We start from the raw sequence: 27781 nt of genomic DNA, 5'->3' as shown, positions 1-27781 counted from the left end.
TCATTTCTACAGCATCAGGATGCCGTTGTACAGATGGATAGGAACTGGTTGAGCCTGCCCGGTGGTGGCCTTTGTCCTCACAAATGACCGCTCCGTGACCACCTTTGGACATAAATCTCTGGATGCTTTGTAAGCGTACCCAAGAGAGAAATGTTTGGCAGCCGTACTGCTGTGATAAAAAGTATGAGCATTTTTTAAAGTTTGCTACATATTGCCAAATAGTCCTCTTAAAAGGCCGGACTGATTTATGTTTCTACAAATACAATTAAGAATACAAATCGAACCAAAGAAATACCATTTTGACCAATGTAGTGGGAAAGAGTCTAGGAAAGCAACAGGACGCCAGGTCTGGGAAGGGCGGGAGGGAGGGGGTTTCACCACATTAAACACCCCTTCTGCTCAGCAAGGGTTTGTGGAACCCGGTTCCTTGGCCTCTGTGGTTAAGCTTGGTTCCTTTTCCCCCTCTGATTTCCTCCCCACTGTGTCTCCTTTAGACTTTCCCTCTACGCTCAAGACCTTGTTCATGATGTCCCCCCAAAGCAAACCAAATCATGTCTCCTCTCTCTGGCCATTCTCTTTTCCTTGGTCCTGTTGAGGTGCCCGCAGACACCGCCCCACATGCATGGTCTGTTCCAGCCCCATGCACTGCACCAGGATCCTTCAGGCTTCCGTCTGGACGAGGCCTGGCTGCCCACGTGCCCCTCCACCTTCCCCACCATGCACCGCAGTCATCATATTCTGTCTCAGGTTTCCCATCCCTTTTCATCCAATTCTTTCCTTGGTAGGCTTTAATAAACAGAAAGCAGCTCCTAGGCTGGGCTTCACCTCTCCTCTCCCACCCCCCGTAGAGAAATCATCTATTTTGTCCATTTTATCCCTGCAAACAGTGAACAGAAGCAAAACATGGTCAGATTTGTGGCTGTAGGTTGCCAAGGTTCAGGCAAAGATTTGGTTTTCTTGCTCAGTCTGTGAGCCTGCCACCTATCCTAGTTCTGGAAGACAGGGTGCCTCGAAGGCTACAAACATGGGCAGAGCCCAGGCTGGAGACAGTGAGGCTCACCACCTTGAAAAGGACAGGTGCTGAGCCTTCCTGAGGCGGGGGAGCTACAGGGATGTGGAGTTAGTATGGCAAAGCTTGCTCATCTTGCTACTTTATTTGGTAAGTTTGACAAGGGAGGAACGGGAATAAGGGAACAAATGGTAGTTATTATAATTCAGGAAGTAAGAGACAGCCTCTGTCACTTTCCATTTCAGAAAGGGTTCTAGAATTTTACCGGTGGCCTTTTGTGACATTGCCACCAGGTGGAATGGTGTGCAGAAGACAAAGGCATGTCAGCACCCCATTTCTCATTTCATCGGCTATGAGCTCCAAGGAAGATCCATCATTTCATTACCATCAGTGAAGGACGCCATTACCGGCGGTGCCAAGACACTTAACCAAAGGTGAGTTATAGTTTGTAACTTGTTTTATGTACCTGTCTTTTATTTTTCCACTTCTGTTTTATGATTTCTTTTAACTTGAGAATTTGTGTATACTCCTACAGTGATTTTTTCTTTTTTAAAAATATTTATATATATATATTTTTTAATTTGAGTATAGTTGACACACGATGTTATGTAGTTTCAGGGGTGAATCACGACAGAGTGATTCAACATCTCTACACATTACACTATGCTCACCACACGTGTGGCTGCCGTACGACCCCATACAACACTAGCACAATACCATCGACTGTGTTTCCTAGGCTGTGCCTTTTTCTCGTGACTTATTCTTTCCATAAATGGAAGCCAGTATCTCCCACCGCCTTCACCCACAGACCTAATAATACCAATAATTGTCAAACGCATTACAGATTACAAAGGTGTTTTACCCCTTGTCTAATTTCCACAAAGACCCAATGTAGTAGCCACTATTTCCATTTACAGATGAAGAATGGATGTGTGCAGTGAGGGAGTAGTGTGCAGACTAGGGGAGTTCATGATAGCTTGCTGGAGCCACCCCAAGCCGGCACATAGCAGGTACCCGTGAATACCTGACGCATTGCTGGAACCAGACCTTGACCCAGGGCCCTGACTTGGAAGACAAGCTCTTTCCTCTGAAGGGGAAAAGAAAACAAAAATAACCAAAAAGCAAGAACAACAAAAGCCTTAGTTCTGGCTGACTTAGAAGGCATTTATCTGACAAATCAGTAATTTGTGGACATTTGAAATTAAAAATATAAGCATTAGCAAGGTTGCCAAGTTATTATTGCATACTCATGGCATAAACATGAAGCTGTACATGTATTAAAAGTGGAAGGATATCCAACATGAAGTTACCTCGAGATGCTGAAATTGAGTAGGTTTATTTTCATAAGGTTTTACGTATCTGCATTTTAAAATGTATTTGTCTTTTCTGTATTTTCCTCCTTAAAATATTGATTTTGGGGCACCTGGGTGGCTCATTTGGTTAAGAGTCCAACTTCAGCTCAGGTCATGATCTCACGGTACATGGGTTCCAGCCCCACATTGGGCTCTGTGCTGACAACTAAGAGCCTGGAGCCTGCTTCAAGATTCTGTCTCCTTCTATCTCTGCCCCTCCCCCACTCATGCTCTGTCTTTCAAAAATGAATAAATGTTAAAAAAATTTAAATATTGACTTTGTTGTTGCTTATCTGTGTTTTATGATTTTCATATTATTTGTTTTCTAATTTAAATGATGTACTTTTATGAATAGTCTAACTGGAAATACACTGAAGTAGTAGAACTTCAGGTAATTTTTAATTTTCTACTTATCTGCATTTGATAATTATTTAAAATCCATTTATTATCTAAATTAAATGATCTCTTTTCTTTTGGCTTTTCAGTAAACAAAACTGGTATCCATCTAAAGTTTTTGTGGTTAACTGTATCTTTATTTTAATTTAAACTATTTGATTTTGCTTTTTTGTACTTTTCAAACTGTGTAGTGCTTGGATTAATTTTGCATTTCAAATGTTTTATTTGCTAATTGTTTTATTTATTTCCTAACTTTATTTGAGTAGCACAGTTTAGAGAATGTTTATTTCTTTATTTCTATGTATGCGTTTTCAAATTTTTCTACAATGTTATTATTTGCATCATAGTTTTTGTATTTAAACTTGTTACTGATTTTCTCAATTTCTGTGAATGTAATTTAAAGGAAAAAAAACTGAACAAAAAGATTATATATGTACAAATCCTTATTCACAATAGCGCCAAGCTGGAAACAACAGGAAAAAACAATATCCACTAAATTCAATATTTACACATTCAGTTGGAAGGTAGACTTTGGCAATTACACATCAGCATTTGATGCAATACTAATTAAGGAAAAAGTGACTATAAGATTGCATGGTTTTTCTGAGCATGGTCATTCTAACTAAACAGTGTACAGAGGGCACAGAGAGAAAACTGCAAGAAATAATTGAATTCAAATAAACAGGGAAAAGGTAGCTCTCTCACAAATCAAAGAGCTGAAAAGCTATTTGGACAAGCAACAGGGAAGTCAAATGATATTTCTTGGGACTCACTCAATGCTTTATATAAAAGTAAGATTATTTGTCCCTTAAAAGAGGCAAACATGGCTTTTTGTTCCCTGTTAGCAATGTCCACTTCCGGCCAGGGCCATGGACAGGCTGCTCTGCCTGGTAACTAAGTGCCTCAAGGCCCATGCACTGCTGGAAGTGGGGGGAGGGGGGGGGGAGGCCAGGAGGAAAAAAGCCCCAGGCAGGAATCCAGGGGAGCCCAGGCCAGGGTCCCTCGCATAGGCAGCCGGCTAAGCCTGTGCTTCCTGCCCTGGAGTTTGGGGGTGTCCGGTTTCAGCTATTGTGTTCTCACCTTGCAGGCTGGAGTCAAGATTATGCTAATTAACTCCAGGTCCCAGGTCTCCTGTTGCCTGGTGACAAAGTTTCACAGTTGAGGAGGAGGAACTGGCGTGAACAGGGTAAGTATTTCTCTGGTGGTGGCCCTGCATTGATCGACTTACTTGAACTTTGCCAAACAACCACAGCTTCAAACTGCTTTTTGCTCTCCTCCTTTGAGTAAGCAACTTTGGAAATGCTGGTTCTCCCGGTAGGTATGCTTTATTTACAAACCCTAGACGCGAGCTAATTCATTATTTAGGAGAGGAGGAAGCTGGCCCTGAGCCCCAGGCAGGAAGGGGCAGCTAGCCGGGGACCTCTCTGGGGTCCCAGCCGGGCTTTCTTGGGTGCCTGGGGCCAAGGCTCATCGTGGTTAGGTCAGTGTGTGAGTCTGTGGGGCTTTGGGGTCATGCTTGGGTCTCTTGCCAATGTTTTGAGTCTGGAGCATTTTGCTGCTCCCACAGGCAGGGGAGCGTTTGAACTGCTTCTAAATCCAACCAATGACTGACCCCTCAAAGAAACTGCAGTGGGGGTACTCTTCTCTCAGGAGGCTGGAGCCTGATTACTGCTGACTGTGGTGGCTCTGGGGGCAAAATCCATCTTTTGAGAAGTCTGGAGGCAAACCCTTGGCACAAGTTATCCTGAACATTGGGATCCATTAACAAGTAAAGTCCTAAGTGGGGCTGGGCGTTGCAAGGAGAAACTCGTCAAGGAACACACTAGAACACATGCCTTATGTCCCTATTTCCATGACAGGCTAAATAAGAGAAGGTAGGTGATCCTACTCCCAGTCTTTGTGACTTTGGACAGGCTACTTGGCCTCTCTGAGCCTCAGTCACCCCATATGTCCCATGGAGATGAAGATCAGTACATCAGGTGGTTATGAGAATTCCTTAGAATATCTGTAAAATAGAACTCCCCTATGACCCAGCAATAGCACTGCTAGGAATTTACCCAAGGGATACAGGAGTGCTGATGCATAGGAGCACATGTACCCCAATGTTCATAGCAACACTCTCAACAATAGCCAAAACATGGAAAGAGCCTAAGTGTCCATCAACAGACGAATGGATCAAGAAGATGTGGTTTATCTATACGATGGAATACTACATGGCAATGAGAAAGAATGAAATCTGGCCATGTGTCGCAACATGGATGGACCTTGAGGGTGTTATGCTGAGCAAAATAAGTCAGGCAGAGAAGGACAATTACCATATGTTTGCACATATAGGAGGATTAGGAGTAACTTAATGGAGGACCGTGGGGGAGAAGAAGGTGAGAAATAGTGGGGGAGAGGGAGAGAGGCAAACCATGAGAGACTCTTGAATGCTGAGAACAAACTGAGGACTGATGGGAGTAGGGGGGTGATGGGCATGGAGGAGGGCACTTGTGGGGATGAGCACTGGGTGTTATATGGAAACTAACTTGACAATAAACTATTTATAAAAAAACAACAACAACAACAAAGAATATCTGTAAAATGTCTGGCCCATGGTAGGTGGTCAGTATAATCCATACACACAGTCTGAAAGCAGAAGCTTCAAATGTGTTAAAAACTATGCAGTCTTATTACTTTGCAAAGGGTCTGGCACGTAGTAAGTTATCAATACGTTTATGAACTGGATGTGATGTTATGTGAACCAAGTACTGAACACTGGCTCCTATGGGATGAAATGGGGAGTCAGAAAGGTTAGGAAATCTGTACAAAGTCACATACCTAGGGAGAGGCAGACTGTGACTAGAGGCAGGGTGGCTCATATGCCTTCTGGGCTTGAGCCTCAGCCTGGAGAGGAGAAAGGAGGTACTGAGACAGTCACCCCCCACTCTGCAGAGCACCTGAGCTGCCACAGTTGCCTACAGACCGATTTTTGGGACTAGTGCCTGGTAGCTCTAATTTCTTCTTGGGGATTCCAGGGTCTCCTACTGTTGCTGATGAGAGGTGGGTGTGACTTCATGCTGCTCCAGCCACCCATCATCTGGGCAATGGGAAAGTCAAACTAGGTGATGTTTCTTGGTCCCTGGCATCCCTAGAACACAGGGTGTGCATTGAAACAGGCCACCCCCCAAATAGGCATGATGGGGTCCGCGGCCACATCATCTACCACCAGCTTTCCATCCACTGCCAATTCGATTCATTGCCACCCTCCAATTTCTTACCAGTCTACATCATAGATCTCATCTCAGTCCCCAGAGCTGGGTCTGGTAACACCTCCTCCCTGATATTCTCTTCCTGATCCTTGGCATTCCCTTTGACATCTACCAGCTTTGGGTGCAGAGCATTATGTGCAGAGCTTCTACACCAGCTGAATTGATCTCTGGTCTTTCAGTCTCTGTTTTGTTTTTATTGATTGATTTGCTTTCTCCAAAGATAATAGTTTCATGAGAAACACAGCAATGTCTATCTTGTTCACTGCATATCTTCCAACCTGACCTTGATCTATAGCATGACTCAAATATAAGTGTTGAATGAATGAATGAATGAATGAATGGGCAAGTGAGTGGCTTGGACTGTAGCAAACTCTAGAGGTTAAAAGAGGACAAAGGTATAATTGTATCTTCTAATTATGACTACATTTTTTCTTTTATTATTAATATTATCATTAATAATTTGTGTTTAAAAGGTTGCAAAGACTTTTGTCCTTGGGAATTCACAAGGATCATTCTCACAAGTCTTACATCTGGTATTGTTGACCAGTGGGGAGTGTCCTGGGGCTACTCAGTGGAGAAAAGCAATCACTATGGTGCTTTTTGGTGGATCTACCACCATTATTTACCATCATAAAGGCACTGAGCACTTGCTACACACTGGTCACTCAATGTACACTCATCCTCGCATTTATTTTTCATAACAACCTACAACTTTCTGACCCATTTTGCTGACCAGTAAACTGAACTCATGACTAAAACCAGGCTGGCAGTAAAGATGGGGTGGAGTCCAGTTCTAACGGCTTCAAAGCCTCTGTGTACCTTGCTGCCTGAGTGCCTGCCTCCTATTAAGCACTTATATTAAGTACAACAGGAAGGGAGCAGACAAAATGGCTCACACGTGGGCACTACCTCTGTCTGGAAAATGCCGAAGAGCTGCCGCAACCTAAACCAAGTGCTGCTGGCTGTCTTTATGGCCATCCTTCCCACCACTTCCAGTAAGTTCCATCTATCTGCCTAAAGTCAGAAAAGAGGTGATGGTGCTGAATGCTTCGGTAATAACTTCAAGCAAGCCCAATAGACACTCAAGGAGGAGTGGGAAATCTGAATTCAGGAAATATTTCTGCAGAAAAAAATAAGATTAGAAGTCACAGCATTTTTGAGAGACAGGTGCCTTACATGCAAGCACTGAGCCCCAAACCACCGTTTTGAACCCTTTAATCTCAGCATCCCTTTAAAAGTTAGACCCTGATCCTTCCAGTGGCCTCCCCATCTGGATGGAGAAAAGTTAGCCACTGTTTAGATAAATATCCTCCCCTGCATGGCACCACAGTTTGGGCCACCAACACATAAAAGGCCACGTGGTTTTTGTATCACACTCATCTGGGCTTGATCAGGGTTTTGGGTGGAGAGCTTGCTGGCTCTGAGGGACCATCTCTGGAGGGAACAGGTGGTCGGGCGCTTTTCGTTGCCCCCCACCTCCATCTGCAACTGCTGCCCGGCAAATCGGGGCTCTCAACTCACAAGAAACACCATCACCATCCATCACCAAGGTTCCCATTCGCTAGGCACCTGTACAACCCGACCTTTTCCTCCTATGCAATCCTCACACTGCCCCACTTTACCCGAGGAAACGGAGGCTTAGAGTAGGACTCTACTCTAAGCAGAGAGAAGGACTACTTATGAGAAGGACTGTGGCTTATCTTACACAGTAGGAGGAAGTAGGAGTTCAGGATGTGAGCCAGGCTGGTCCACTTCCAAAACCGTGGCCCTCTGCATGTGTGGTCCCTTCTTGTCTTTGTCCAGGGAATATTTTCTCAGATTTTCCCCTTTGACTCAAATATGTCCAATATTTAAAAATCTTTCTTGCGAACGCGCACACACACACACTCCTCTTTTAAACAGGGTGATATGAGTGGTTTTACTGAATTCTTGAGATTGGAAAGGAAATGTGTGTGTGTGTGTGTGTGTGTGTGTGTTTGTAACTTTCTTTCTTAATTAGAAGTAGATTTTGTACCTATTGCAGAGAATTTGGAAACTACATAGGTGTTTAAGGAAAAAAGTAAAAATAACCTGATACCATACTATTCAGAAGGGCATTCTTGCTCATATTTGGATGTTCTTCCATTTTTTTCTGTAGGTGTGCGTGCATGCTCATGAGAGCACTAACATCATATGTGCACATAATGTGTTCTTCATAACATTATATCTCAAAAGATTTCCTTTTAGCATTTCTGGAAAATGACGTTATTGTTTTGTTTTAGTTACTGTTGAATATTAGCTTCATTCTGTGATTGCGCAGCAATTATTTAATCAGTTGCCCATTGTTAGATATGTGGATTGTGTCCATTTTTTTTAAATTATTTTAAGTGGCACTGCCATAAACATATTTATACAGAACGTTTGTTCTTATTTCTTGAAGAGAAATGCTTAGAAGGGACATCTGTGCTTCCTAGCTAGCCGGGGGCTGGGGGGTGGTGTCCCTTCCAGGATGGTCAGCCCCGTGCCCTCAGACCTCCTGCCTGATTCCTGCTCTACCTTTACACTTGTTCCTTCCTACTTTTAGAAGCTTTTCTTTCCCTTTGGCCTAACCCAATTAAAACTTCATTTGTTGTACTGTGAACCCGCTTTCCAGCCTCCCTGCACACTTAATCTCACAGCCAAAAAGTTGATCACGCCATTGCTTGCAGCCAGTTGCAAAGCCTTCTTGTCCTCAAGGGCGCCCCACCCAGGGCTGGGTACACACTCGGTGACTAATAAATATTTGGTGTGAGAGTGATATCCTTTCCCCCCATAGACCTCTCCCTTAAAACATAGTCTGCATGTTCTAGAAGTCCTTTCAAAGTAGGTGGAAAAACAGTGGGTCAAGAGGATTACCTAGCAGTTGTTACAGGCTATGCAATCTGGACGAAGCTGAACCCTTTCTGAGGTCAAGGGAACTGAGATGACCTTGTGAAGCACCTAGAATTCATTCATTCAACCAATGCTGACTGAGGGCCTCCTGCAAGCCAAGAACTGGAAGTTCAGAGTCTGGTGGAGGAGGACAGTAAGGGACAGACAATAAAAATAAGCATAACAAGTAAGTCTACTATAAAATATATTTAGGTGTTAAGTGTTACGGAAGAAAGTACAGCAGGGGTCCCTGGGTGGCTCAGTTGGTTGCATCCCACTCTGGCTCAGGTCACAATCTCAGGGTTTATGAGTTCTAGCCCCGCACTGGGCTCTGTGCTAACAGCTTGGAGCCTGTTTGGGATTCTCTCTCTCTCTTCCCCTCCCTGACTTGCGCATGCACTCTCTCTCTCTCAAAATAAATAAATAAACCTTAAACAAAAGTATAGCACAGCAGGGAGGATCCATGCATGTTGGGGCTCAGTTTGCATCATTAACTGGGGGATCAGGACAGGCTGAATTGAGAAGGTAAAATTTACCCAAAACCTTGAAGAAGACGAACAGGCCAGTCGAGTAAATAGCTGAGAGAACCTTCCAGAAGAATGAAACCTCTGGAACAAAGGCTATAAAGAAGAGTTTGTGGGGCAGGTTAGAGGAATGGCCAGGCTAGGTGGTAGATGTGGAATATGCATGGGGGCCAGTGGTGGGGAGTCCCTCAGGGAGGCGGCGGGTCACCCATGGGGCCACCGGAAGATTTCCAGCCCTTACTTGGGTGAAACAGGAGTCACTAAAGGGCTGTGAGCCAAGGAGTACCATGGTGGGACTTGGTGTAGTAGTAGAAGTCCCCTGGCTGCTGTGTTGAGAACAGATCGCATGGGGTGAAGACAGGCACAGGAAAGCAAGGTAGGAAGCCGCTGCAAATGCCCAGTGGAAACGGCAGGCACTCAGCCCAGGGTGGCACTCAGGCAGGTGGTGGGAAACGATAGGATTCTGGATCCACTTTGAGCACAGACTCAGCAGGATTTCCTGAAGAGGGATAGGGGTGTTGAGTGTGGTGTCACAGTTTGGGTCCTGACACACAAGATGCTATTGCTGTCAGTCTGGTCAGAGAAGGCTGTGGGTATGGCGGGTTGACAGGAAGCTTGGTTTTGAACACGGTGTATTTTGGTGTCTTTACATAGTACAGGCAGAAATGTTAAGTAGGCAGAAGAAGGATATGTAGGCCTGGGCTCGAGGGTGAGGTCTAGGTAAGAAACAAAAATTGGGGAGTCATTAGTGTATTTAAAGCAACGAGACTCAGTGAGATCACCAAGATATCAAGTGGAGACAGAGATGAGGCAAGTGGCATAGCTGTGGTCCCCTAGGAACCGATGGCAGACAAAGTTCAAGTCCAGCTTGGTCAACTCTCAGCCACATCTGGTTTATTTCCACTGCCCCCTGGTGCCCCCACTCAGCGGATTGCATGTAAGAGGTTCTGCACATGGTAGTTTCCTGATGGACCCTCGATTTCTTTCTGTCTCAGGTAGAAACGAGAGAGGACATGGCCCGTCTGTGGTCACCCTGGGAGAAGTGTAGGGACTGTCCTTTCTTTAGTTTGATATGACTTGGGATTTTTCTCACAACAGCTAGAGTATCATTTGGAATATAAGCTATCTCTTGTCTTCTCTCATTCTCTTCTGCTTATTTTGTTTTTGTGTCTTTGGCCTGCCTGCCTTCCTTTCTTTTCTCCCTCCTTCCACCTTCCCTTCCCCTCTTTCCTTCCTTCCTCCCATCTTCTCCCTTCCTTCTCCCCTCTGTTTATGCCTCCCATTCCCTCTGCCACAGGGCATCTCCATCTGATGTTTCCTCTACCCAAAACACTCTCCCTGTCACCCTGGATCCTCACTTCCTTCAGTCTCTGCCCAGATGTCTTCTTCTCAAAGAGGCCCTTCCTAGTTACTGTCTCCAGAAGTGTATGTCTCTTCTAGTATCATCTCTGTCTCTTTTGTCCCGACTCTGTCTTCTCCAAGCACTCATGGCCACCTGGCACTGTATGCCTCTTTGCTTTTGTTCATCTCCTTCTTCACTTTGCTTGTGGTATAAAACCACACCTCGTCCATGGCAGTACATATAGTTAATGAATGAATGAATCCAAAAGGGCCATGGGAAGTTCAACTGCTCCCTTACGGTTGATCTTCAGGGCTTCCCTTCAAAGAATCTCACAGTTTCACAGTGGGGTATTTATAGCCTCCTTGGAGCTATGGGCTTTCCTATACACCAGGGTAGCTGCCAGTGATTACAGGGGTCTGTACCATGTTCACCCCTCAGCAGGTTCTCCCTGGGGCCAGATGGGGTACAGAAGAAATGCACATACACGGGGCACTTGAGGAGAACTGCCCCCCACCTCTGCAACCCTGGGGTGCCTGTACCTCAAGGAGCTATGGATGTCTCCTTGTCCTGCAGGGTAAAGTCACCTAAAGTCTGCACGTGGGTAGGCAGGGATGCCACAGTAAGGACACTGGGCTGTGAAGCCTGGTGCCACTACTCTCCTCTTCCCCCAACCCACAAAGTCACAACATATGCCTTCAAGGCTCTCTCACCCTCACCCCACCTTCAGAAGCAGCCATTTTTAACATCTCATTTATAGAAATGAGAGCTGAAGCTCAGTGAGGCTCAGGAGACTATTCAGGGTCACCAGGATGGTAAATGGGTGGTAAATGGGGGTAAATGGGGGTAAAATGGGGGGTCATCCATGTGGGTCCAAAGCCCCTGTCCTTTTCACCCTTCCAGGCCACTTTTCTGAGCCCATTTCCTTATCTACAAGGGAGGCCGAGGCTGTGAGGAGAAAATGCAATAAGGGCTATGTGGTCACAGCAGTATTAAGCCACATTGGCTGAAATCGAATTAACACTTATCTCTTGAGGTTTCAAGGTACCAAGACTGACTGGTTCTTTCTCCTTCCTGTGTGGGGAGGTTGGTTTGCGCATTTTGAATGTGTTAGTTGATGAACAAGGCATTTCTAGTCTGTTAAACTAATAATCTTAATATTTTATTTTAATTGTAAGGCACCTATTCCCTTTTGTTCCTTTAACAAATCCAATTAAAACAGAGTACATTCAGAATTACAAAATAGATGCTATTAAACCAATAAGAAATCATAATCTTTTGTTATTGGGCCATGTGACCCCCTGGGAACTTTTGCTCCAAATAAAAGTTGAATTCTTATTATCCGCCAGGGGAAGGGGGCAGTTTGACAGATAACGACTTCCCAGGCAGCACATGTGCAGAGCCTCACTGGTGCTAAGGATGGAGAAGTAAATAATATTAAGGGTAGACAAAGCTATACGTGCATAATATCCCAGGAAGATACTTAGAGCTGCGTTGATCAGATTAACCAGCTAACTGCCACATGAAGTGAACTTGATAATTTCCACACAGACACTCTGTATGCTGCAGCCCTGTTGTCGTGGAAAGAACACTCCACCCAGAAGCCTTGGGGGTAAGGGGAGCCGTTTGAGCTTGGATAAAATACTTCATGCCCTACTCTGCCCCACATTGTTCTTATCTTAGGGTAGGAGGAAGATTCCCACCTCAAAGGAGAGTAGTGACAACTGAATGGAATGGCAAATGGGAGGTTGCTTTGTGAAGGAGAAGGCATGATGTGCCCCTTAGGACTTAGCATGCTTGTGTGTGGGAAGGGGTGGATGGCGTCATGTGATCGACAAATGGAGACGGCCTCTTATCTGGGAAGGTCGGCCATGCAAGTTACAGGGGTTAGATTTTAGTGAGCCCACGTGGTGAAAATCAAACTTCTGGTGGTCTGCATACAGCCTCTCAGGGCGTCTGCACAGCCAGCAGCCACCCCAGGATAGAAGAGGGCCCCCAATTGTGCTGAGCCCCCAGGAATGTGGCGAGCTATTTCTGGACCGTGCTGGATGAAAACCTTTATCTTTACGTTCTTGACAAATTCAGTGTGACTGTGAGGGGACTAGCACAGCTGAGGGACAACCGATGCCTGTCTCCATCACCACCTGCTTGGGGGCACACACCTAGTAAGTAAACTGTGATGGCATATGTATACCCTTTAAACTGTCTCTTTCTCTCTCATCATCAATCTCCAACCTCTTACAGTTCAATGACTCCATTAATGCTATTACAATATCTTTAAAATTCATCTTATTCAGATATACACCTCCACGTATGTATTTAGGAGAATGAACATCAAGCACATTAGCCCCTGGCCAGTACAGCGAGCAGGCAGTGTTCTGAAATGGTTTCTTCAGCGATTCCAATTTGCAGTGGTCCCTCCAAAAGGTCAGTGGGAAATCTGCATTGTTGACCTGGCAGGGACTCTGGCCAAAGTTTGGCCAGCTATTTCAGCTAGGGAGGCTACTCTGTTCGCCCTAAGCTGCTTGCAAGTGGGCATCATTGCACTTTCCTGGCTAACCCATGCCAAGTTAGAATGAGCCTAAATGAACGTCTGACCATCCAGAGTCTGCAACCCTGTGACATATCTTGGTTCCTACATTGGAGACCCCATAGGTGACCAAAATCGGCAGCACACCTTTAGGGGGACATGAGGGGCCAGCAGCTTTAATTTCTGGTACAGGTGTCTTTGCCCTGGGAGTACTAGGATTCTAGAATGCCTTCTTCTCCTTGGAGTCAGGGGGCCAGCAATGTACCCTCCCCACCCCTCCCAGGATAAGCAATTCCTACTGTTAGCAACAGAAGAAAGAGAAGAGAGGCAGGTTAGCATAGCACAAAGACCATAAGCTTTGGTCTCAGACACATCTAGGCTCACTTTGGCCATGGTGTGTTGTCTGTATTACCTTGGGGAAGACACTTGACTTCTCTGAGCCTCAATTCTCTTAGTTTCAAACAAGAATGATACTTGGCATAGTTGCTGTGGAGATACAGAAAGGGTCTGACAGCGTGTTCTCAGTAGTTACTTTGGTACATGTCACTTGAGTGAATGATGTTGAGGGGACCTTCTGTAACTGACGTCAGAAAAGCCCCAGGATCATGGGGACGCTGTAAGCCTCCACTCCTGCTGTCTGCATCTCTCTCCATCAACTCTGCCAAGCGCCTGGTGGAGCCGATGCTATGAGTGTCACAGAAATCTTTCTGCCTCCCGTCTGTCCCCTATCCCCTTCCTAGCAATCTGCCCTTCTGTCCACAGGAAAGAGGGGTGCAGCATCACACAGCTGGGGACAGTAATAGGAAAAATAAAACCATTTCATGTTTAGACACCCCCAGGAAGCCTATGCTCTGCAAACCAGCTACCTCTGTAAAGCAGGTAGAGGAGCACACAAATCCTGGCCCAGAGTGGGCACTAAACAAAATGGTGATTCTTCCCCCAGCCCCCTCATGCAAATTACATCCGAGTCAAACATTAGTGCCTATTTTAGTGGCCTGGTCAGAGGTTCCAGACAGATGCACTCCACAGATGCCCCCACAGTGACCACCCACATCTTCACCTGCCACATGGCTGCTTACGAGAAGGTATGGCTTGTTTTAGGGAGGGGTGGAGGCCACAGGGAATGATCTGAAGCCATGTGAGAAGTCACAGCAGAGGTGAGGCTGGCCTCTTACGCAACTGGTGAATGGGTTTTATAAGAATCAGAAGAGAGAATAAGTGCAATGCCTTTGGAATGGGTGATTTTTTTTGAAGGACACACCATTTCCCTTTAAGACCTGGCCCCCAAGCAAAAGAAATTTCTCATCCATACAATAAGAAGCTTGCTGTGAAGGTAGCTCCAATGTTGGCTATGAAATGGCAGTGACTTTGGGGGTTTCGGTTCTACAGTGTGTCTCTCCTGTATCTCAATGCATCAGTCAAAAGGGTGAAATAATTATGGTGAGACCACATTAGCAAGATGTTGAAGATATCATATATATACAAAGTCAGTCTTAATTACAAATATAAAGATACATGAGTGCAAAGCACAAGATAAATTCTATTATCATCTAGATGATAACAATCTTACAACTGAAAAATGCCTGCAAATATTTTGATGGCATTAAAATATAGGTTGCCATTACATTTTTAATTTAGATATCCATGGGGTGTCCCACCATGCTGTTTGATTCACAATGACTATATAGAAAAATTAATTAGAAATTAGAGTCAACCAACTGGTCTAGTTTTGCCAAAGTACAAAAGCCAATTGTTCAAGATAAAAAGACTGGGTACCTTTAAAAACTTTTTGTATTAGGGCTTCTCAGCTATTCGTACGATATGAAATCTATTATGTATCTAACCACCCTTCCATATGTCTGTCTGCCCATCCATCCATCTATCTCTCCATCTATCTGTTTATCAACTTTTGTCTCTTTCTCTGATTTCCAGCTTCCCTTGTGTGGGCTCTTGGTCCCCCTCTGACATTAGAGGATTCAGTGAATTGATAATAACAGACCATCTAACCAGGTTCAGTTGAGTCAAAAGATCATGAGTTTTACACTTCTTTTGCCTATACTGACTCCCTTACTCAATAGAAGAACGGGGTAGGATGCTGACCTTTCTCAGCTGAATGAAAAAAGGGCTATTCCTGTTCTTTGGGAACTTCTGGCACTGGTCTGCTTCTAGTAGCACTCAGCCCCTTAGGTGGTCAGGATGGACCCTGAGCAATATAATACACCTGCTCTCCATAACCAAGAGCAAGGGACCCAGCCATGAAGGGGGACCCTGAGGAGAAGTATGAAGGTGGTGGGGGCTGATCACGCTTCATCTGGCTTAAGACTGTCTGGGGACGCAGATGTGCTGGGGAAGAGGTAGAGTGCATTATCCTAGCCTCTGCTTTGCCTTGCAGGTAATTAAATGGGCAGGCTCAAGCCACAGGGCCTGTTGGAGAGAAGTTCGTTAATGGAGAAGTACTCTGTGGGCAGCTCCGTGCTGCTTCCTTCCCCTCACTCATCACAGATGGAGGGCTTCTTCTTATCATGGTGTGGATGGGCTTTGGGGAGCGGGCTTCACCAGGCCCACCTGGGTGGATCTTCAAGTCTACTGGAAGCATCTTTCTCGTCCAGGGCCCCTCTAGCATGTGCTTACTGTGTTTGGCCTTTCTGAGCTGAGCTTTATCTTGAATATAAGAAATACAAAAGATAGCCCAGACTTTGGAGCGCTCAGGAGAACCAGGAGGTCAGAATCAGTAACGATTTAGATTTTAGCTCTTTGAGCTTGGAGACTGGCTCTGTTTTTTGCTCACTTGTCAGAGCTTTGTCACATAATAGACTCTCAATATACTTACACAATGAATGAATGAATGAATGAATGAATGAATGAACGAATGCAGTAATAAGCACATGGATTTGGCTTAAATTAGTCCCAAAGGACTAATACAAGGATCATAAACAAAGGAAACTTTACTATTTGTTCAGGCCCATGTGACAGAATGGCCAAATAAAATACAGACTTATACAATGTTTGAGGCACATATAAATTAAAAATTTTCTCTCGTTTATATGAAGCTCTAATGTAACTGAGAATTTGTAATTTTATTTGCTAAATCTAACAGCCTTATAATGCGAAAAAGCAATTAATAAGCATTAAGGCCAGAACACAAGATCCATTGCTCTTGGTCCCTCTTTTTTAAAAAAAAATTTAAATGTTTATTCATTTTTGAGAGAGAGAAAGAGGAAAGAGAGAGAGTGAGAGAGAACATGGGAGGGGCAGAGAGAGAGGGAGACACAGAATCCAAAGCAGGCTCCAGGCTCTGAGCTGTCAGCACAGAGCCCGATGTGGGGCTTGAACCCACAAACTACGAGACTATGACCTGAGCCAAAGTTGGACACTTAACCGACGGAGCCATCCAGTTAACCCCAGCCCATCATTTTTTTAAATTGAGATTTCAACTCAAGTGCAGCAGGGCAGTTTTTCTGACATGCGCCTAGTGCACAGTTGTTCCCTGTGGTGATATGCATGTACCATAGCAATGCCACATGGTACACATTTGAATGCCTTTTACTGGGCAGGACAGGGCTAAGTGGAGGCATAAAAATCCACAGACTTCCAAAACCAGGCTAAGCCAACAGCCACAGTGAAAAGGAAAGAAATAGAATATGGAGTCCCAAATCTTTTTAAGTTTTTTTTTTTCTCTTAAGTGTAAGATTTCCTTTTTGTAGCATACAGTTCTCTGGGCTCTACCAGATGTACAGCTTCACATAAGCACCAGTCAGGATACGGGCAGTTCCGGCACCCTGGAAAACCCCCTCCTGGTGCTCCCTTGTAGTCAAACCTTGCTCGCCCCTGATCCCTGGCAACCACTCCTTTGTTTTCTGTACAATCATTGTGGCTTTTCCAGAATGCCATATACATGGAGTCATTCACTATATAAGCTTTTAAGATTGGCTTCTTTTATTCAGCAAAAATGCTTTTGAGATTCATCCAAGTTGTCGCATATGTCAATAGATTGGTCCTCTTTATGTCTAATAGTGTTCCACAATAAAGATAACGCCACAATTTCTTTATCCGCTCACTGCAAGGCCTTTGGGTTGTTTTCTTCTGATTTTGGCAATTGTGAACAGAGTAGCTATCAACACACATGAATAAGTTTTTGTGTGAACCTCAGTTTTAGTTTTTCTAGGGTAATTATCTGGTTGGGGGGAATGCTGGGTCGTAGGGTAAGTATACAGTTAATTTTATAAGGAATTGTCAAACTGTTTCCCAGAGTAACATTTTGAATTCCCATTAGCAATGCACCAGTGCTCTGGTTGTCCTATGTCCTTGCCAATTCTTTGTACTATATAGATTTTTATGTTTTGGTTTGTTTTTTATTTTAGACATTCTAATAACTGTGTTGTGGTATCTGTGTGTGATGTTAGTTTGCATTTTCCTAGTGACTTATGATGTTCAGCAGCCTTTCGTGGGCTTATTTGCCAACTATGAAACTTCTATGGTGAAAAGTCCCGTTAAATCTCTTGGGCATTTTATTTTTTATTGTATTATTTGTCTTCTTACTGTTGACCTTGTGCTCTTTATAGATTCTAGATAATAGTCCTTTTGTGGGACATGTGTTTTGCAAATGTTTGCTTCCATTCTGTAGCTTGTCTTTTTATTTGCAATTCTTTTAAGCAAGCAGAAATTTTTTATGGAAGTCCAACTTGTGAATATTTTACTTTTTTATGGGTTGTACTTTTGCCTAACTCAAGCTTATGAAGATTTTCTTATATGTTTTCTTTTAAAAGTGTCATGGCTTTCTACTTTACATTCATATCGGTGATCCATTTTGAGTTCATCCATGTTAATTTCAATAGTTTGAGATTCAATGTGTTTTTGCTTATGGGTAACTAATTGTTCTAACACCATTTATTGGAAAAGTTCATTGCTCATCCATTGAATTTCCTTTGAACTTTTGTCAAAATTCAACTGACCATATTGGCTGTATTTGTGTGGTTCTATTTCTGTAATCTGATCTATGTATGTCTCCGTTCACCAAAACCACGTGTTGTAATCACATGGTAAGTTTTAAAACTAGAAGCATGAATCCCCCAACTTTATTTTTCTTTTTCAGATTTTTTTTAGATTTCTAGTTTCTTTTCCTCTCAATATACATTTTAAAGTCTGTTCATTCATGTATAAAAATAATCCTGCTGGAATCTGTATTGATCTTTAGACCAATTTGGATAGAATTGACCTCTTAACTCTACTGAGTCTTCCAACTCATGAACATGCTACGTTTCTCTATTTATTTAGATATTCTTTGCTTTATTTCATCAGTGTTTTATAATTTTCATCATAGAGATCTGTAAAATTTTGTTACTTATCTGAAATACGCAGGCGTTTTATCTTTTGGAGCATTATTCTTTTCCAAATTTCAAAGTCCAATTGTTTATTGCTGGAATATAGAAGTGTTTTTTGGTGTGTTAATCAAGGTGTTAACCTTATATCCTGCAACCTTGATAAACTCATTAATTACTTCCAAGAGTGTTTTTTTAAATTTTGTGGAACTCTCTAGGTGAACAAGCAGGTAATCTGTATGTAAGTAAGGAGAGTTTTGTTTCATCCTTTCCTACCTATATGCCTTTTATTTTTCTTGTGCTATTGCACTGGCTAGAATTTCAAATATGATGTTGAACAGGCATACTGAGAATTTACCTTGTTGTTTTGTTGCCAAACATAGGGGGAAATTTAGTCTGTCACCGAATATGATATTAGTTGTAGGGTTGTGTGTATGTATGTATGTGTGTGTTTGTATGAATGTGTAAGCCCTTTATCAGGTTACAGAAGAGCCTTTCTACTACTGGTTTGCTGTCATCAATGGATGTTACCTTTTGTCACTAATTTTTTCAGCACCATTTGGTATGATCATGTATTTTCTTTTTATAGTCTGTTAAAATGCTGCATTACATTGATTTCTGAGTATTAAATCAAACTTGCCTTCCCATTTGGTTGTCGTGTATTTTTCGTTTAACTTATTACTAGATTCCATTTGCTAATAATTTATGGAGAATTTCTGTGTCTATATTCATGAGAAATATTACTCTGCAGTTTTCTTTCTTTATATGGTCTATATGTGATTTTAGTATCAGGGGAGTGCTGGCCTTAGAAAGTAAGTTAGGCATTGCTCCCTTTTCTATTTTCTAGAAAACATAATGTAAACTTGGCGTTGCCTTTAAATTTTTGGTAGAGTTTGTCAATAAAACTATTTGGGTCTGGAGATTTGGGGAGGGAAGTTTTCCAAGTATGAATTCAGTCTCTTTGATGAATATTGGTCTTCATAGGTTGTATATTTCTTTACTGATGAGATTCTTAGTTTGTGTTTGATGACTCCTAGATTTTTTTCTAAGGTTGTTTGTACTATTCCCTTATTATTCCTTTAATGTCTGTCTCTTTAATTACTGATATTAATAATAGGTGCCTTCTCTTTCCCTTTTTCTTTCATCATCAGTCTGGTTAGAGGCTATCAATTTTATTAATCTTTTCAAAGGAGCAGCTTTTAGTTTCGTTGGTTTTCTCTGTTGTCTTTCTACTCTCAATTTTATTGCTTTCTTCCCCTTTCTTTATTATTTACTCCTTGTGCTTGCTTTGGGTTTATTTTTATCTTCTTGCTAGTTTTTAAAGATGGAAGTTTAGGGGCGCCTGGTGTCTCAGTCAGCTAAGTGTCCAACTTCGACTCAGGTCATGATCTCGTGGTTGGTGAGTTTGAGCCCTGTGCCGGGTTCTGTGCTGACATCTGGGAGCCTGGAACCTGATTCAGATTCTGTGTCTTCCTCTCTCCCACTCTGCCCCTACCCTGCTTGTGCACTCTCTCTCTCTCTCTCAGAAATAATAAATGGATAAAATTTTTATAAAATTTAAAAAAAGTTCACATTATTGGTTTGAGACCTCTCTTACTTTTTAAAATTTTCCTAGTACAAGCATTTAAAGCTATGAATTTCCCTCTAATCACTGCTTTAGTTGCATACCATAAGTCTTGACATGTTCTATTTTCATTTTTCCTCAGTTCAAGACATTTTCTGATTTCTCTTGAGATTTCTTTGATTCATAAATATTTATAAATATATGGCTTAATTGTTAACTATTTGTGGAGATTTTCACTTATCATTCTGATATTGATTTCTAATTTAAATTCCATTATTTTCAGAGAACACTCTTTCCTTTATTTCAATTTGTTTACATTTGTTAAGATTTGTTTCATCAACAAGAATACAGTACATATTTGTGAATATTCCATGTGCACCTGAAAAGAATGTGTATTCTGTTGCGAGGTAGAATATTTTATGTGTCAATTAGATCAGTAGTTCTCATGTGGTGGTGAGTTTGCTTCCTAGTGAGGAGTTGGCAAGTGTTTAGAGACATTATTGTTGTTAAAACTATTAGAGAGCTACTTGCATTTAGTGGGGAGACCCTTGTGGCCTTCTGCTGCTAAATATCCTACATTGTACAGAACAGAACTTTCCCCTGTCCTGTCCCACCCCTGCTAACAACAAAGAATTATATGGTCCCAAATGTCAATAGAGCCAAGGTTGAGAAACCCTGTCCCTTGTGATTTTCTTTCTAGTTGGTTTATTGATTATTGAGTGACAAGTATTGATATCTCCACTTCTAATCATAAATCTGTCTATTTCTTTTTTCAATTCTACCAGTTTTCAATTCTTTTATATCAAAGCTCTGGTCTTAAGTACATATACATTTAATATTTTTGTACCTTCATGGTGAAGTGTCTCTTTTATCATTATGTAGTATTCTTCTTAATCTCAGGTAAGTATTCATGCTCTGGAAATATACTTAGTCCTATCTTAATAAAATCATTCCAGTTTTCCTTCAGTGTTCTCATAGTATGTCTTCTTCCATTCTTTGAATTTAAATTACTTTTATTTAAATACAGTGGATTTCTTATAGATACCATATAATTGGGCCTTTTTCTTTTATTATCCATTCTCATAATTATACTTTGAATTTTTTTGTTTAGGTCATTTTCATTTAATGGAAGTATTGATATGTTTTGATTTAGGTCTGCCATTTTAATAGTTGTTTTTGTTTGCTTCATTTCTTCTTTTCTGCTTTATTTTAGATTACTTGACATTTTTTATAGTTTCATTTTAATGTTTTTATTTTGGCTTTTCCTATGTCTGTATATTGTTTTAATGATTGCTCTGGAGATTTAAAATATACATACTTAACTTTCCACAGCCTTAATTCCACTTAATTAATTAATACCACTTAGAATTAATATTTTAGGGGCGCCTGGGTGGCTTAGTCGGTTAAGCGTCCGACTTTCGCTTAGGTCATGATCTCGCGGTTCGTGGGTTCGAGCCCCGCGTTGGGCTCTGTGCTGACTGCCAGCTCAGAGCCTGGAGCCTGTTTCAGTCTGTGACTCCCTCTCTCTCTGACCCTCCCCTGCTCACGCTGTCTCTCTCTCTCTCCTAGAAATAAATAAAAAATATTAAAAAAAAAGAATTAATATTTTAATTTTGTGGGGAAATTGTGCTAAAGCAGACATCTGTCTCCTGACAGCATGTTTTTGTTCAGGGTGGTAGCTTGGTCCAAAATGGAAAATCAGAAAGCCTCTAGAACAAGGAAGGACAGTTTGAATTCTCTTCCTAGCTGAAGACCTTCCTTGCTCCTGAGCCTCAGTCTTCCTCTCTTTACAATGAAGATAATCCAATGGATCTTACTGGATTGTTGAAGATTAAAAGGAATACGTGCAAAGTTCCTGATAATAATATTCAATAGTTAACATTAATCAAACTTTTACTATGTGCCAGGCACTGTTGTAAGCACTTTATGCTTAGATAATTTACACTCCCCAAGAGCCCTATGGGCGGCTGTTTTCATAATGAGAAAATTGTGGCACTAAAAATTTAAAAGTTTAAAAATTTAAAATTTAAAAATTTAAGAAAATTCTTCAATGTAGAGGTAGACTTCTAAGCCATGAATTCTGAGGCCAGAATCTACCCATGACTCTGTACATTCTACTTTTCTACGTGGTGGCAGTCATAACTACTATCATACCTATCAGTGCAGAGGAGTCTGCAGCTGAGTTTCAGTGTGAGGTATGTGAAGGGAGGAAGTGTAGAGGGTAGGAAGTAGAAAAAGACAGCATTCTTTTACATTCTGCCAGGCTCAACCCTGGCTCCTCCACACTCATTGGCACAGTGTAGGCACACAGTCTCACGTGTGGGTTAAGCAAAAGACATCCCTGTGCCATTTCTGTTCAACTGCAGTGATAGTAGCTAAGGTGTAACNTTGAAAGAGAGAGTGTGAGCAGGTCAGGAGCAGAGAGAGAGAGAGGGAGACATAGAATCTGAAGCAGGCTCCAGTAACTCCCACATTATTCCCTCATATCCAGGCTATGCTGCTGCTGCTTCTTTTTTTTTAATGCTTATTTATTCTTGAGAGAGGAAGAGAAAAAGAGACAGAGAGAGAGAGAGAGAAAGAGAGAGAAAGTGGGGGAAGGGCAGAGACAGAGGGAGACATAGAATCTGAAGCAGGCTCCAGGCTCTGAGCTGACAGCACAGAGCCCGACACTGGGATTGAACTCACAAGCTGTGAAATCATGACCTGAGAGGAAGTTGGATGCTTAACTGACTGAGCCACTCAGGCACACCTATGCTGCTTCTGAGAACTCATGAGAGATACATGAGGCAACTGAAGGAAACTAGATTTTTGTGAGGGTCTGGGAAGTGGCAGGTAGCTAAGAACACACACACGTACCCCTTCGCAGGAGGAGTCCAGGACAGAATGTAGGGATTCTTATATCAAAGAATGGCACAGCCAGAGGGGTGTTGAGCATCCTTCAGGCCAACCTTGCACCACTGATGAGGTTGAATTTGCTGAAGATCTTTGGCTAGGTTACTTTGGCTGATCCCCTAATTTCTGTCGTTCTCTCCTTTAACCATTTGTGAGAGAAGCATTATAGTTAGGGGGGAGTCTAGTGCCCTCATGTCATCTCCTAACTATACATATTTTCTCTTCTTGTCAGAGTATATCTTCTAGCAGTTTCTTGTGACTTGTCCCTCAAACCGATCACCACTGAATCAGAACAACACGCTCCAAACATACATCCTTACTGAAAGAACATGGCCAAGGGCGGGAAAGGCCCCAAGGGCAAGAAGATTACCTTAAATGTGGCCAAGAACTGTATCAAAATCACCTTTGATGGGAAAAAACGCCTTGACTTGAGCAAGATGGGAATTACTACCTTCCCCAAGTGTATCCTGAGACTGAATGATGTGGATGAGCTCGACCTTAGCCGGAACATGATCAGAAAGATCCCTGACTCAATCTCCAAGTTCCAGAACCTGCGGTGGCTGGACCTACACAGCAACTACATCGACAAGCTCCCTGAGTCCATTGGCCAGATGACTTCTCTGCTGTACCTCAATGTCAGCAACAACAAGCTGACCACCAACGGGTTGCCTGTGGAAATCAATCAGCTCAAGAATATCCGCACTGTGAACCTGGGCTTGAACCATCTGGACAGTGTGCCCACCACGTTGGGTGCTCTGAAGGAGCTGCATGAGGTGGGGCTACATGACAACCTGCTAAACACCATCCCCAACAGCATCAGCAAACTCCCCAAGCTCAAAAAGCTCAACACAAAGCGAAATCCCTTTCCCAAGGTAGAGGAGTCAAGTACATTCATAGATTCCATCAAAAGGCTGGAAAACTTGTATCTGGTGGAGGAGAAGGAGCTGTGTACAACTTGTCTGAGAAAATGCCAACAGGCCCGGGAAAAAGTGAACAAAATCAAGAATATGGCTGCAGCAACGCCGAAAAAGGCCATCTTTTCTAATCTGGCCTCACCCAACTCCATGGCCAAGGATTCCCAGGAAGATTGGAGGTGACCTGGGACCCTGACCCTGAGGCAGGAAGGGAAAAGGGAGTGGGGGAAGATGGCGGGAGGCTGCATCTACAGGGAATTGTGGGCTCCCCCCATTACTACAACAGCTCCTCCAGCCAAGCCCATAAAATACCTTTCCTTACCTCCTTGGCTTGTGATTTTGTTGACTGGAGGGCTTTAGTTCTTTGCCATTCCACATGTTTCTCTTTTCTTTGCATGCACACACCCACACGTACAGGCACAATGAGTCAGAAAAGGGCCATCCATCCCACTTCTTCCCAGAAGTCTCCTGCCGACAGCCCGTGGCCAGGGTAGCCAATATTGCCAGCATACTCTTAGTCACATTGTCATCCACTTCAGGACCAAATGCAGCTCCCACATGTGGAGTTCATTCTATGGGAATGCTTTGGTTCAGGGTTTTGGAAGTCAGGAATCTCAGAGCATGGATTGGTAGGAGGGCAGATGGAGATTTAGTCTTGGGAAGGTCACAAATCTGGGCCACAGGAGATGGGTAGATAGTATCACTAAGTGTTTGCAGGTAATATCTTGGGGTGAAAGCAGCACTATCTTTTTCTCTTGTCTGCATGTGCACAATTTGCTCTAGAAGCTTTCTAGACCGAATCTGCAAGCTTTTGACTGGCTGTGAATGAATGAGAGTACATCTTCATCTTATTATGTCCAATTCCTTTCTGGACTCTTGTGGGGGAGCAAGGGAAGAATGGTTGGAGGTATGGGTTTGTGCAGTCAATAAATAAATACCTTACTAGGCACTGTGCTAGGTGTAGGGACTGTGTCCTGGAGGAAAGCCTGCCCTTTCATGTGCAGACCAGTTGAAAGAAGGCAGGACAGAATGTCATTGTCTAAGAAACTTAGGATATCAGGGCCAAGATGTGTGCAGGCATTGAGAAAAGCCAAAGATTTTGGAGCTGGACAGATCTAGGGCCAGGGAAGTTCTAGTTCTAGTTCTTTCTTGCCATTTTCCTGGACATCTTACTTTGCTTTGCTTCCATCATCTATAAAGTGGGAAAAATATGGCACCCAACTGTAATGGTTGTTGCAGTAGCTGAGAACATTCCTTGCACTATTTACTCACACTCATCCATACCTCCATACTAAAAGGAAAGGATCAAAGAAGATATAGTTAGGAAAGCCTTTTTTTTTTCTTTCCTAATCAAGACTTTCCTATGTAGGTGGCACGTTTTTTAGTGGTCAATGGAAAAGTACAGAGATCTGTTCAGTTAGTGGGACTAGCGTATTTCTTTTTCACATTATAAACCATAGCAGATAGCACACTTCATTTCTTCACTCCTTACTGCAATTTTCCTTTGTAATGCTTAACTGTGATGACGGTTCCTAAAACCTCTGAAGATATGATTCAAAATTCCCTGTTCAGCTTTTCCTTTTATTAAATGTTTTCCATTATAAAAATCACAAAACCACAGCATAGTTTTAAATATAACATCCTAAAGCATCCACAATTCTACAATGCACGCCAGCTATAATATTGACAGATTTCCTTATTAATTATTTTTCTATGTATATTTGCTATGCAGTAAAAATTATAGCATCTATGTCATTTTCATCCTGCTTTAAAACCTATGTTGTTACATGGTCTTAGAAACCACAATTTAAAACATCTGCAGGCTAGCCAAACACACGCATAAGTTACTGTGGGGCATTCAAGCTGTTTCTAGTTTTTCACTAATAGAAATAATTTTGTGATGGAAGCCTATATGATGAAGACTTTAAAAACTATTTGCATTATTTTCTTGGTATAGCCTCATTATCACAAATATGCTGAAGTGTGTTTTTAAAAAATAATTTTTTAATATATGCTATCAAATAGCTTATAACAAGATTACACATTTATGATTCTACCAGTAATATATTAGAGAATCCATTTCACTGCATCCTGGTCAGCTTCGAGTACCATCCTTTACATGTTCTCCTTTGCTTAATGTCTGAAATGATTTGCTAGAAGTCCTTTCCAAGGTGGTGGAGCAGTCATGTCAGTGACATGCATGATAAGATGTCATGCCAGGCTCAGAAGCCACCACTGGTATGTTGTCCTTGAACGTGTCCCTAAGGTAGCCATTCTGCTATTTTAGCTACTTCCTCTTTCACCCAGGAAGTACAGAATCTAAGCAAGGGCATATGATCCAAACAGAGCGATGGCTAGTTATTTGGATATTACCCATGTCCATTCCTAACCCCTGGAGATCTTTTTTTTAGAATTAGTGTTACCCTGGGGTGGCTTAGTTGGTTAAGCTTCCGACTTTCGCTTAGGTCATGATCTCACGGTTCGTGGGTTCGAGCCCCGCATCGGGCTCTGTGCTGACTGCCAGCTCAGAGCCTGGAGCCTGTTTCAGAGTCTGTGACTCCCTCTCTCTCTGACCCTCCCCTACTCATGCTGTCTCTCTCCTAGAAATAAATAAAACATTAAAAAAAAATTAAAAAAAAAAAGAATTAGTGTTACCCTCTTAGTCACTCAAAGGGATTGGCAGAGAACAGGAAGTAAGAATAAAAGGTCTCCCTGGGCCTCTAGGCGGGATCCTGGTCTGGGCCATGGATTTGCCCCCTACTCCTCCTGCTCTGTCACAGCATACTTCCTCCACTGTCTTTGGCCCTCAGCATCCTCCAGCCACTGATCCTGGATTCGCGGCCAACTGAGTGGTTGCTGACACCATCCTTGTCTTATTTGTCATCCTTGGTCTAAGTGCTTTATTCTGCTTTCTTTCTCACAGCCATGTTTTAGGAAAGGGTTGTAAGCATGGTTGACTTCACCAGGACTGATAAATAAATGGGCAGTGGGCTTTGATTTGCCACAGGATATATTCATGTTTGACACCTGGTTAGCCAGGAAAACCGGCATTAGGATGGAGCAACGATTGGTGATAGAAATGAGTTAGGTGTCCTCTTCCACATTTTATCCCTTTTTTTTCCCCACCAAGGGAAAGGCTTGATGACTGACATTCCTTCATGCTGTAAAATTCACAGTCACTTTTCCTTCCTGGAATTTATATTAAGCCTAAAAACACTTGATACGAAAAGCATGGGGTTTCCCTTTCCTCAAACAGAACAAAAACCTTATTTAGGCTAACCCAGTCACTGCTCTTTCTAAAAGCCAGGCATGACCTCGGTGACCCCTGTATGACCTTTTCCTTTGCTGTGTTTTGCCTCCATGACCTGGAGTAATTGCCTCAGTCTCTTATCTCCATCCCCAGGATCCGTTCAACATCTCCCTAGAATAGCTTTATGGCAAAAACTTGAAGACTAATCAGCCAACAAGAATAAATGACTCTGAAGAAGAAAAGCCCTCGGTTAGGAGAAGAAAAGAGTGGTAAGGGGAACATTCTGGAAGCCAGGTTGTCTGGTGCTGGCCAAGAGACTGGCTCGCTTCTTAAATTCACTTTGCCTCACTTTGCTTTAGACCATCTGTGTGTGAAAATGACTTTGGAAGTACTTGGTGTATTTTTTATGCATATAGAGGAAATGTTTAAAAAGTGATATATATAAATTATAGAAAATTAAAGTTTCAAAAGTCGGCTTTAAGACTTAAAAGACTTATGGTCTCTACACTTCCCTTGAACTAGTAAAATCTCTATGCCAGTCGCCTGTGGTAAG

The 27781-nt window shown here is 42.7% G+C and overlaps 2 protein-coding genes across 8 annotated transcripts in view; one reads left to right on the top strand and one right to left on the bottom strand.

Moving 5' to 3' along the window:
• The window catches only part of WDFY4 (WDFY family member 4), a 290261-nt gene that overhangs the window by 43424 nt on the left and 219056 nt on the right, over positions 1-27781 (bottom strand). The gene's annotated exons all lie outside the window — the stretch shown is intronic.
• On the top strand, positions 1306-27648 carry LRRC18 (leucine rich repeat containing 18). Its single transcript, XM_077746437.1, has 4 exons — positions 1306-1443; positions 3845-3943; positions 23297-24157; positions 27382-27648. The coding sequence occupies exons 3-4, from the start codon at positions 23394-23396 to the stop codon at positions 27401-27403; spliced, it is 786 nt and encodes a 261-aa protein (XP_077602563.1). The 5' UTR covers positions 1306-1443; positions 3845-3943; positions 23297-23393; the 3' UTR covers positions 27404-27648.

Source organism: Crocuta crocuta, unplaced genomic scaffold (genome assembly GCF_008692635.1).
Source record: "Crocuta crocuta isolate KB4526 unplaced genomic scaffold, BGI_CrCroc_1.0 scaffold28, whole genome shotgun sequence".
Taxonomy (NCBI): domain Eukaryota; kingdom Metazoa; phylum Chordata; class Mammalia; order Carnivora; family Hyaenidae; genus Crocuta; species Crocuta crocuta.
Note: the sequence above shows the minus strand (reverse complement) of the source record. Positions and strands in the feature narration are given on the sequence as shown.